The following is a 12306-nucleotide window of genomic DNA, read 5'->3' on the forward strand; positions in this document are numbered from 1 at the left end:
TGTAAGAAAAAGTTATTTAAAGGTGTTATCATGTTTCAGCTTGTGGGTTGAACTGGACCGATTTTCTGGTTTGCAGCAGGGAAGATTTAGAAGTCGCACTATCCGCAGTAACCGATCTGCCTTGGGATTACGATGGAATTTTCCAATCAATAAATTTATGGCGAAAGCGTAATGTAAGTATTTGAAATCGAAGTGGTGTTCTATAAATGTTCTTTTATTTAAAAACGCGAGAGATAATTAACTAGAAACTTACTTAGAAATTCAGATAAATTTCACTAGAACGTCAAAGTGTAATTCACTTGACCGGTCACTTAAGTGAATTCACTTGACCCATCACTTAAAATTCAAATGAAATTACGTATGGCGAGAATTTACTACAGATGTCACCTTATTTTTTAAGTGAAAATTATTTTGCGTGAACAATTATTTTCTTCCAATTTTCATTTATATATTTATTTCCAAAATTACATGTTATTTTAATGTACGAACACCGGGGTGTTAATCATCCGCCACCTGAGATAGAGTTTTGTTTAGTATTTTTCATGAAATATCTACCTATTATTTAAATACTCACCCTTGACTTGATGTCTGGTTGCTAGAATATAGAAGAAAATAAGATTATTTTATTAATTTTATCAAAGTTCGTGAAATAAAGTCTCACTTTGCTTCAGCGTACGAAAACAAACAGACTCCAATTTGACAATTCGATTGCTGATTTTCCAGCAAACTAGATCAATTGCTGGAAAGTCCAGCCATTTGAAAACCGATTGCTGGTTTTTCAGCAAAACTGACAAGAACACAACCAAATGCTGAAAAATCCAGCAATTTGAAAACCGATTGCTGGTTTCCAGCAAAAATTTGGATTGCTGAACATTTCCAGCAATTTTTTTTTGCTGGAAACCGAGGCAAAAATTTACTGTGCATACTAAGGCAGAAACTGCGATGAGCCCGTGCACCCATGGTGAATAAACAACATGCATACAAATATACATACATACATTCATAACTGATGAGACGAGATACGGTAACATCTGCGCGCACATACGAGATCAGGAGCTTGAATCAGTGGAATTGGTGGTGGTTTCACTTTGAAACGAAACAAATTAGGGCTTTCTGTTGTTCAGACCTTTATTTCTACCATAATGCAAAATAGAATTGATAATAACATAATATACTTTTAGATTGTTTTGATACTCAGTTTGTAGTGTTAATTTGAACACAATTATATCTTCCATGTCATTTAGAACTTAAATTATTCTTTTATTGTCATTCGTTTGTTCTTATAAATCCTAACAATTTTGTGTTCTCAATAGTAAAAGAATGGATCTACCCACCAATTTGACGATCTTTTTTTCACTTTCAACATGAGTTTGAATACCATAAGTTTTTTTTAAATTTTCAAATGTTCCAGTGATTGAATAGCTTAAAAATAAGTACGTCTAACCGTAGAATTAAAAAGTGTATGCATGAAAAAGCCTTTTTATTGTCTTTAATTTTTGGACTTCTGGAGGAGCTATGTACATACATTTATTAAGATCCATTTCCATATTATTGTTTTATTGTCGTTTATTATTGTGTTCAGATGATCTTGTCTTTGCTTCATAATGGTAAGATTGCAGTGCATCCTTATATTATGGATTGGAATGAAACTTGTCTTAAATTTAACACTGTCAATGAACGTTGCTGCGATGGCACCACATTATGTCACAAACATTAAACCGTGTCAGTATAAATTTTCGAAATTTGTTTAAATGGTGCAATTTACTACAGTTAGGTGCATTAAATTTATTGTCTTGTTCACGTTTTTTTTTTTTAAATTTATTGTCAGTAATTGACATTAATAGTCATTTCTGCAGCCCAATCTTTTTCGATGCATTATATTTTGTCGATATCTACAGAGCAACTGCATTTCTTTTTGTGATTTTTCCCATAGTTTTCCTAAACGTCATCCTTTACGCTTTAATTAATAACAGTTTGAAAGATTATTCACAACAATTTGTAATGGAAACCAAAATATAAATGTGAGAGTTTAATTGTGCAGTCAATGCGAAAACGTTTATTATAAATACTCAGAATTCGGAAGCGAAAATCAACATTCAAAAAAAGGATGTTCAGAATAAGCATTTTGATAAGTTAACCACCATTTCAATATATTAAATATGTTCTTAAGGAAAGAATATCAGATTTTTAAAATGAAATGTATGGATATAAAAATATAGATAAATATGTCTAGGATTGGAGAAGGCTAAAAGGCATTTTGCGATAGAAACTGTTATGCCCAATATACTTTATCCCGCAACAGCTAGGAGAAATAGAATGAGGATTAAAGGTTGCAATACATTACAACAATTAAATGAGCTATGGTAGGTCCGAAGCATACATGTATTGCACACATGTGCTGTGGACATGCGAATTCAGCATACGAATTCGGGATCGGAATTCAGAATCAGAATTCAAAATCAAAATGCAGAATCAGAATTCAGAATCAGAATTCAGAATCAAAATGCAGAATCAGAATCAGAATTCAGAATCAGAATTCAGAATCAGAATTCAGAATTCAGAATCAGAATTCAGAATCAGAATTCAGAATCAGAATTCAGAATCAGAATTGAGAATCAGAATTCAGAATCAGAATTCAGAATCAGAATTCAGAATCAGAATTCAGAATCAGAATTCAGAATCAGAATTCAGAATCAGAATTCAGAATCAGAATTCAGAATCAGAATTCAGAATCAGAATTCAGAATCAGAATTCAGAATCAGAATTCAGAATCAGAATTCAGAATCAGAATTCAGAATCAGAATTCAGAATCAGAATTCAGAATCAGAATTCAGAATCAGAATTCAGAATCAGAATTCAGAATCAGAATTCAGAATCAGAATTCAGAATCAGAATTCAGAATCAGAATTCAGAATCAGAATTCAGAATCAGAATTCAGAATCAGAACTCAGAATCAGAATTCAGAATCAGAATTCAGAATCAGAATTCAGAATCAGAATTCAGAATCAGAATTCAGAATCAGAATTCAGAATCAGAATTCAGAATCAGAATTCAGAATCAGAATTCAGAATCAGAATTCAGAATCAGAATTCAGAATCAGAATTCAGAATCAGTATTCAGAATCAGAATTCAGAATCAGAATTCAGAATCAGAATTCAGAATCAGAATTCAGAATCAGAATTCAGAATCAGAATTCAGAATCAGAATTCAGAATCAGAATTCAGAATCAGAATTCAGAATCAGAATTCAGAATCAGAATTCAGAATCAGAATTCAGAATCAGAATTCAGAATCAGAATTCAGAATCAGAATTCAGAATCAGAATTCAGAATCAGAATTCAGAATCAGAATTCAGAATCAGAATTCAGAATCAGAATTCAGAATCAGAATTCAGAATCAGAATTCAGAATCAGAATTCAGAATCAGAATTCAGAATCAGAATTCAGAATCAGAATTCAGAATCAGAATTCAGAATCAGAATTCAGAATTCAGAATCAGAATTCAGAATCAGAATTCAGATTCAGAATTCAGATTCAGAATTCAGAATCAGAATTCAGAATTCAGAATTCAGAATCAGAATTCAGAATCAGAATTCAGAATCAGAATTCAGAATCAGAATTCAGAATCAGAATTCAGAATCAGAATTCAGAATCAGAATTCAGAATCAGAATTCAGAATCAGAATTCAGAATCAGAATTCAGAATCAGAATTCAGAATCAGAATTCAGAATCAGAATTCAGAATCAGAATTCAGAATCAGAATTCAGAATCAGAATTCAGAATCAGAATTCAGAATCAGAATTCAGAATCAGAATTCAGAATCAGAATTCAGAATCAGAATTCAGAATCAGAATCAGAACTCAGAATCAGAACTCAGAATCAGAATTCAGAATCAGAATTCAGAATCAGAATTCAGAATCAGAATTCAGAATCAGAATTCAGAATCAGAATTCAGAATCAGAATTCAGAATCAGAATTCAGAATCAGAATTCAGAATTCAGAATCAGAATTCAGAATCAGAATTCAGATTCAGAATTCAGATTCAGAATTCAGATTCAGAATTCAGAATCAGAATTCAGAATCAGAATTCAGAATCAGAATTCAGAATCAGAATTCAGAATCAGAATTCAGAATCAGAATTCAGAATCAGAATTCAGAATCAGAATTCAGAATCAGAATTCAGAATCAGAATTCAGAATCAGAATTCAGAATCAGAATTCAGAATCAGAATTCAGAATCAGAATTCAGAATCAGAATTCAGAATCAGAATTCAGAATCAGAATTCAGAATCAGAATTCAGAATCAGAATTCAGAATCAGAATTCAGAATCAGAATTCAGAATCAGAATTCAGAATCAGAATTCAGAATCAGAATTCAGAATCAGAATTCAGAATCAGAATTCAGAATCAGAATTCAGAATTCAGAATCAGAATTCAGAATCAGAATTCAGAATCAGAATTCAGAATCAGAATTCAGAATAGAATTCAGAATCAGAATTCAGAATCAGAATTCAGAATCAGAATTCAGAATCAGAATTCAGAATCAGAATTCAGAATCAGAATTCAGAATCAGAATTCAGAATCAGAATTCAGAATCAGAATTCAGAATCAGAATTTAGAATCAGAATTCAGAATCAGAATTCAGAATCAGAATTCAGAATCAGAATTCAGAATCAGAATTCAGAATCAGAATTCAGAATCAGAATTCAGAATCAGAATTCAGAATCAGAATTCAGAATCAGAATTCAGAATCAGAATTCAGAATCAGAATTCAGAATCAGAATTCAGAATCAGAATTCAGAATCAGAATTCAGAATCAGAATTCAGAATCAGAATTCAGAATCAGAATTCAGAATCAGAATTCAGAATCAGAATTCAGAATCAGAATTCAGAATCAGAATTCAGAATCAGAATTCAGAATCAGAATTCAGAATCAGAATTCAGAATCAGAATTCAGAATCAGAATTCAGAATCAGAATTCAGAATCAGAATTCAGAATCAGAATTCAGAATCAGAATTCAGAATCAGAATTCAGAATCAGAATTCAGAATCAGAATTCAGAATCAGAATTCAGAATCAGAATTCAGAATCAGAATTCAGAATCAGAATTCAGAATCAGAATTCAGAATCAGAATTCAGAATCAGAATTCAGAATCAGAATTCAGAATCAGAATTCAGAATCAGAATTCAGAATCAGAATTCAGAATCAGAATTCAGAATCAGAATTCAGAATCAGAATTCAGAATCAGAATTCAGAATCAGAATTCAGAATCAGAATTCAGAATCAGAATTCAGAATCAGAATTCAGAATCAGAATTCAGAATCAGAATTCAGAATCAGAATTCAGAATCAGAATTCAGAATCAGAATTCAGAATCAGAATTCAGAATCAGAATTCAGAATCAGAATTCAGAATCAGAATTCAGAATCAGAATTCAGAATCAGAATTCAGAATCAGAATTCAGAATCAGAATTCAGAATCAGAATTCAGAATCAGAATTCAGAATCAGAATTCAGAATCAGAATTCAGAATCAGAATTCAGAATCAGAATTCAGAATCAGAATTCAGAATCAGAATTCAGAATCAGAATTCAAAATTCAGAATTCAGAATTCAGAATTCAGAATCAGAACTCGGAATCAGAATTCAGAATCAGAACTCGGAATCAGAATTCAGAATCAGAACTCGGAATCAGAATTCAGAATCAGAAATCAGGATTAATGAATCAAAATAAGAAATAGAAATCAGTTTTATGCGTTCAGAATTCAGGATTTAGGATTAAATGTTGGATGGCAGCATAAAGAAAGATCAATATAATCAGGATGTTCTTAAAAATTTAGATTTTTGTTGATTGTACTTCATTGAACTGTGTCGTTCTTCCAAGCTGATTAATTTATTGCCTTGTTGGGATGCGTTTTATCTTTCTTGTTTGTTCCGTTATTTCGGTCATCATTAATGAATTATTTGCATAAATATCTGTTTCTCTGTAGATTTCACTGATACATGTGTAAAGAACACTAATTTGTGCAATGTATTTACAGTGTTGCGATGAAGAGTCGATAGTTTAATGATATATTTATTTGATTTTTCTTCTTGAAAAGAGGACGAATATTTTGCTATTAGTTGGATTAAGGTTGTTTGTGGTAAAATTTAATAAATTGCATTACGCCAGCCTATGTTTGAGTTCGTTTATAAAATTTACAGATTTAAGTTTCCTTATCCACTTTCTTTCACAATTTTGATTCACAATGTTTTAACAAATTTAGGTTTATCGTTAGATTTATATAGGGTTTCCCGTTATTATTGGTTCATGACAAACGACTAAGGAAACAAACAGCTCCAGTCTCTTTGAGTAAGTAATACCTAAATAATTATTTTTTTCACAGATTTATTCATATTAGTATGCTGCTGGGCATGTTTAAAGAAAGTACTCGTAGATTGTAATAAACTTATCAGATGGAAATGAATAGGTAATGATAGCAATGATTCAATTTCTTAGTCTATCTAAGGTATGAAGTTCTGAAATACATTTAAAATGGTAACACTATAGTTATTGTCTTTGTTATTCGTTTCTTATTGTCGCAAAAATACGGATGACGCCCTTCCTCTTGCCTTACATTAGTTGGATATTTTTTTAATAGCTACGCTTTTATTGTAGTGTGCAATGTATAGGTTCTTATCATTTAGCTTCTAATAGATTTCAATTGATATTTGTTATTGTCCATTTGTTTTCCGATGTTTGTTTTTTTTTGTTCGCCAAGAGCATGCAATATTATTCTTGATAGTTGATAAATAAAGATCACATGTTTAATTTCCGCTCTTTTCATCTTATTGTGCATAGAGCTTGTTCAATCAAATCATTTTATCCGTATTCGATGTTTCGCTAAGTTTTGTTTGAAAAAAATCTTCTTTACCTTTTAATTTGTCTTTTTTCAGCTTTAGCAAATCATTCGTTTTCGAATTATGCTATGAAATTTTGTTTTTCACAATGTTTATTTTTCCCAATTTATCGTCTAAAACCTCATATACAGTTACATTTCTCACAAGCATCCCTATGGAAATGATTTTTGTCTCGTCACACCATTATTGGCTTTGCCAACTTCTACTTTAAACAATTGATTAATTATCTATTTTCCTAACCCATGATAGCAGAACAGGATCCACTCCCTTAACCCATAAACATTTATTTTGTATCCTTTTTATGCGTACAATGCGCAGCTCATCTCCTCATTCATACGAAAGATATGTTTTTCAAGCGATATCGCATGGTTGTTTGTGTGTTGTTGGCCAATAAAGCTAGGGGTATTTGTAGGAAATGTTGTTCCGTGAACTCGAGAATGCGAATAAACTAAACGATTAAAATAACTTCAGCAATATTCCATTAACTAGTATTTAGTGGACGGATGTAGATAGTTTGAATTCGTTTTACATAGCAATAAGGAGTGTTTTCACGATGATAACAATAATGTAAAAGTCAGAAAAACGCAGGGCTGGCAAACAGAAAAAAAACGCTGTTGACCTTTTCAACTATTCGGCCAAACGAAAATTCGGCCGAATATTCGGTCGAATATTCTATTGAGTTTATAATGAAAAATAAATTCAGCGAGTATTTCATTGCTTTCTATTTCTTCCATATTAATGCCCCTCATGTCGATAATTTTATACCAGATGATATAATCGGATGATATAACAAGGTATTTTTTAAGTAGGGGTCTTTCTGATTTTTAAAATGTCACCAATAACTGCGCAAGATAACTTCAAAATAGTTTTTGAAAAGAAAAATGATTTTTACCCTTAAGCATACCATACTTTCAACCAGACGTATCCACACGGTCAGGCATTCAGGACGACTTTTGAAAAAAAAAAATTAAAAATGGGCAAAATTTATGTTTATTTTGAAATTTTAGAAATATTGTTATTGAACAAAAAATTTAAAAGTTTTTATAGAGAAATTCAAGCTTTTATTTTATTTAAAAAATAATCTGAATAACCTGTAAGATCAGCAGTGGAATATACGCGGATACACCTTAGATGTTTAGCTAAAACCAAAAGTTTTTAATGATTGTGTAGCTTTTAAAACGTTACTTTTGAATATTTTATAAATTATCCATTTGGGAAATGTTATCAGTCTGTAGTAGATATTCGGCCTATTCGGCCGAATACTTAGCTCAACTATTCGGTGAGCCGAATATTCGGCTTAACGGGTTTTCAGCGGTATTCGGCGCCGAATATTTGGCCAACCGAATATTCGGTACATCTCTAATAACAACTCTTTTCAGAATGTGCTAAGCTTTCGTTGAAAAGTAAAAAAATGCAGCAAAAATGCTGCAGCGAATGTCTATTTTCATCACTTAAAGAAAACTTGTGATTTTGAGTTCTCTAGTGACTTAGAAGATCAGCGAGACTTAAGCATAAAAATATTTATTGTGTGCTTAAAACATTGAATTTACACCTTGGAAGCGATGTCTAACATGTGTTTCAATTTGAACTGTCAGCTAGTAAATCTGTAAACTAATTTAATAGTTCAAATTTAAAATGCGTCATCCGGATCACAATTGTTGTACTGTTTCTCTCTCTCTTTCTTCTATAATATCTTCATAAATTTGAGGTTTTCATTAGCGCATCTAACACATCGTGTTTTGTTTTTGGTCATGTAAAGATGGATTGGCCTGAGATGAACAGTCATAGAAGATGCATTTCTTGTCGTATGCTCTTACCATCTTTGAAATATCAAGCAAACATAAAACACATTTTAAGGAATTGATCTTCGAACATATGAATGAAAAGTCTTGTTTTGAAAAAGTGTCCAATGAATTTGAATGCGCACATGTAAATTTGTTTTTTTGAGCAGTGAAGCATCACTTTGAAGTCTATATCGAAAAAACAGCAATCAAATTGGCTGCAAAACAGATACATGAAAACTGACAGTTTTCTGTTTCTAATAATATGATCAAGTCTCTCTCATCTTCGAAAATATCACTCTGAAAAGTACTTAAATATAACTTAGTTTGAAAAAAAACTAATCGTATCGGCCATTAATTTTTTTGAAATCAAACATTTTGTTTAGTTTGATCTTTTTTTTTAATCTGATTTTTTTTTCAAATCCAGTTCCACTTGGAACTTTCTGAATACTCGCAATAACTACCCACAGTTGAAAACATTATTTAGACAATTTGAATGTTGGGTAATACATAAAAAATTATCACGTGTATCTCAAACTAGCTTGTCGAAGTTTCACCTTTATAATATATTTCAATAAAATCCAACAGTTTAAAACTTAACTAATTCAACTTTACCTACAACGCAAATGCAGTTCTCGGATCACCGGTAAACATCCAGAAAAAAACCCCATGGCCACATGGCCGTGTGTACTTATACGATTTGTTATAGGTATAACTATTTTTTTTTACTTCGTTTAAGCTACTAATCTGTATCGGTCGGTTACGTAATAGCTTGCTAGCTTCGGGTTTCCGACTTCCTAACGAGTTTAAGTCACTTTAACAAATTCATTCACTGCAACAGTGTTGCGTTGGTTGATTGCAGTGGTTCCGGATCATATCTTTAATTCACCTACTATCAAAAATGCTGACGAGAACTGATTCGTAACAAGCTTGTACACACGGCCAGTGCCAGAAGAGCCAAGCTGGGCCAACAAGAAACGACAAACACACCACGCGCCCCGTTGATCTTCGCTGTTTCGCCAGGATTGACCACCCGAATTACCCAGCCCAGATTCCGGTGGGTGTAGCACTGTAAACAGAAAAATCCATTAATGAAAATATACTTAATGCAAATCGTTCAAAACATGGGTGATGAAGATTTTCAGCAAATGAGTCTTATTTTAAAGGTTGGGACGGTAGAAAAGGTTTTTCTCCATGGACATTTTGCAACTCGGGCTTGTAGGCAGTTTATGTAAATAAAAAGAAAAAAAAGTATGCATATATTCAAAAATCTTAAAAGTGGGCCATCAGGTTTTTTTTTTCCATAAACTGTACACAGACGCAAGATGGGAGTTTTTCATAAAGAAAAACATTTTCTGCAGTCCCCTAGCGTCAAATCATCAAAGACTCGTTTGTTGAAAATCTTGACTACATTGTACATTGGGGTGTTACAAAATTGCATAATTTCTGGGATTCTGGGGTTCAACCTACAATAATAATAATGTAAAGTGTGAGAAACAAATTTGTTTTAGAGGCAGCTGTAATAAAATATGTTTATAGGTTGCACTGGTTAGGTTTTTTTTTTTGAAAATGTTGATTTTGTCTATTTAAAAAATGAAATCCTCAGACTTGGAATGTATTATAATTATTTTATATTTAGTAATTATTTGAGGGTTTTCGAAAAAAAAGTTGAATTATTTACGAAAATCAAAATTCTTAGTAGCTTTACCACAGATGAACAGATGTACAATCTTGAACAAAAAATATTCAGAAACTTGTGTGAAATTTCCAGTGCTATCTTTTAAAGAAGCCGTTAAAAAGTGACGAAAAACAGTGCCATCCATTGCTTGATTTATAACTTTTGAACGGCGCAATAGATGGCACTTTTTCTAGATAGCTCTTTTGAAAGTATGAATTCTTCGAAAGGGGGCAAGTTTATTTGAAATCATAAATAAATGAATTTAAATACCGTTGGATGAATTGCTCTATATAGTTAGATCAACTACAAATAACTTTAAGCTGAGAAAAATAGCATCATCATAATTTTTTCACTAGAGAGACTGACGAATTAACAAACAGATGTACAAGCTTGAATTATAAAATTCCAGAAACTAGTGCAAAATTTCAAATGCTGTCATTTCAACAAGCCGAATCAACTTTTGAAGTACCTCATTCTTAGAATAGCGCAATAATATATGATCTCATCGTAGTATAATGGAATTCTTCAATATATTCACATCAAAGCAAATTTATCTGGTTCTTGGTTTTTTTTTTACTTAAAAGACTAACTAAGAACTTTGAACAAGCCAGATGAATCAGTTATTTTTCCAGTTGAGCTTAAAATTAACAATCCAACGGAGCAATACTGATTCTAGGCTTCCATGAGCGTGCATTTTCACGTATCATATTTGTTTCTATTTAGTAATTGGAAGCAATAAGAAAAAACAGCTTTAACGGATTTACTTAAAGCCTAAAGGGTGATACGGTCAAAATTTGGTAAACTTTACGTATTTCTTTCAATTTTTCATTTAAAAAACCTGAACACTCCTCATTTTGAAGGTGTGTGTGTGTGTAGAATGTTGCTCCTATTTCGATTTTGGAATTCACTCTTCAGTTGTCAAAATGCCGTCCAAGGAAGAAGAGCAGCGTATCAAAATTCGTATCGAGCGTATCGAGCTACTCCCACGCAAAGCTGGCAAAATCGCTAAAAGTTGCCAAATCAACCGTTACAAATGTAATTAAAGTGTTTGGGGAACGTTTGTCGACAGCCAGGAAGTCTGGATCGGGGGGGAATCGAAAACCGGAAGCCGCTGAGACGACAAAGAGAGTTGCCGGTATAGTTTCAAGCGAAACCCTAACCTCTCTCTTCGAAATGCCGCAAATAAGCTGGGTGTATCGTCTACAACCGTACATCGAGCCAAAAAAAAACGAGCCGGACTATCGACTTACAAGAAGGTAGTGACTCCAAATCGCGATGATAAACAAAATACGACGGCCAAAGCGCGATCCCGGAGGCTGTACACGACGATGCTGACGAAGTTTGACTGCGTGGTAATGGACGACGAAACCTACGTCAAAGCCGCTGCCTTTCCTGAAGAAACGCGGTTGTTCCGTACTGTTTTGGCCGGATTTGGCATCTTGCCATTACAGTGAAAAGACCCAACAACGTGCAGGTGGTTCCCAAGGACAAGAACTGGGCTATTGCCAAGCGGAACCTAAAGAAGACCAAAAAACGGCTAAGGACGAGCAGCAGATCAAGGCAAACTGGCTTTCTGCGGCGAAGAAGGTGGACAAGGTGGCTGTACAAAATCTGATGGCAGGGGTTAAGCGTAAGGCCCGGCTATTCAGATTTTGAAAAGCGGAAGCCTAACTGAATATTATTCCTGATATACTAATTAAACTTGAAAAATAAATTTAATTTGATTTTTTAAATAAACGATTTCACCGATTTACACGCGTTTTCCCTTGACCAAATTTTGACCGTGTCACCCTTTAAGTTATGAAAAATATTTCATCCGAAGACTGCATTCCGATAGGAGTTAAGATAAAAAACGGTGGTATTTATCACTGTTAATGAGGCGTCGATATGTTCAACCGCCCCGACTCATTAACAGTAATGAATACCACCGTAAAAAAGTTAGCCCAGTTTTG

The 12306-nt window shown here is 32.9% G+C and overlaps 1 protein-coding gene across 2 annotated transcripts in view; it reads right to left on the reverse strand.

Annotated features, from left to right (window-relative positions):
* Positions 1-5663: 5663 nt before the first annotated feature.
* LOC129739837 (protein Skeletor, isoforms B/C) overlaps positions 5664-12306 on the reverse strand; it is a 213346-nt gene continuing 206703 nt past the window's right edge. For both annotated transcript variants that reach the window (XM_055731366.1, XM_055731365.1), the window contains one exon: positions 5664-9745. In XM_055731366.1, coding sequence (XP_055587341.1) covers positions 9572-9745 — 174 coding nt within the window. In that variant the 3' untranslated portion in view covers positions 5664-9571. The remainder of the gene's footprint in view (positions 9746-12306) is intronic.

This window comes from Uranotaenia lowii, chromosome 1, assembly GCF_029784155.1.
Source record: "Uranotaenia lowii strain MFRU-FL chromosome 1, ASM2978415v1, whole genome shotgun sequence".
Classification (NCBI taxonomy): Eukaryota; Metazoa; Arthropoda; class Insecta; order Diptera; family Culicidae; genus Uranotaenia; species Uranotaenia lowii.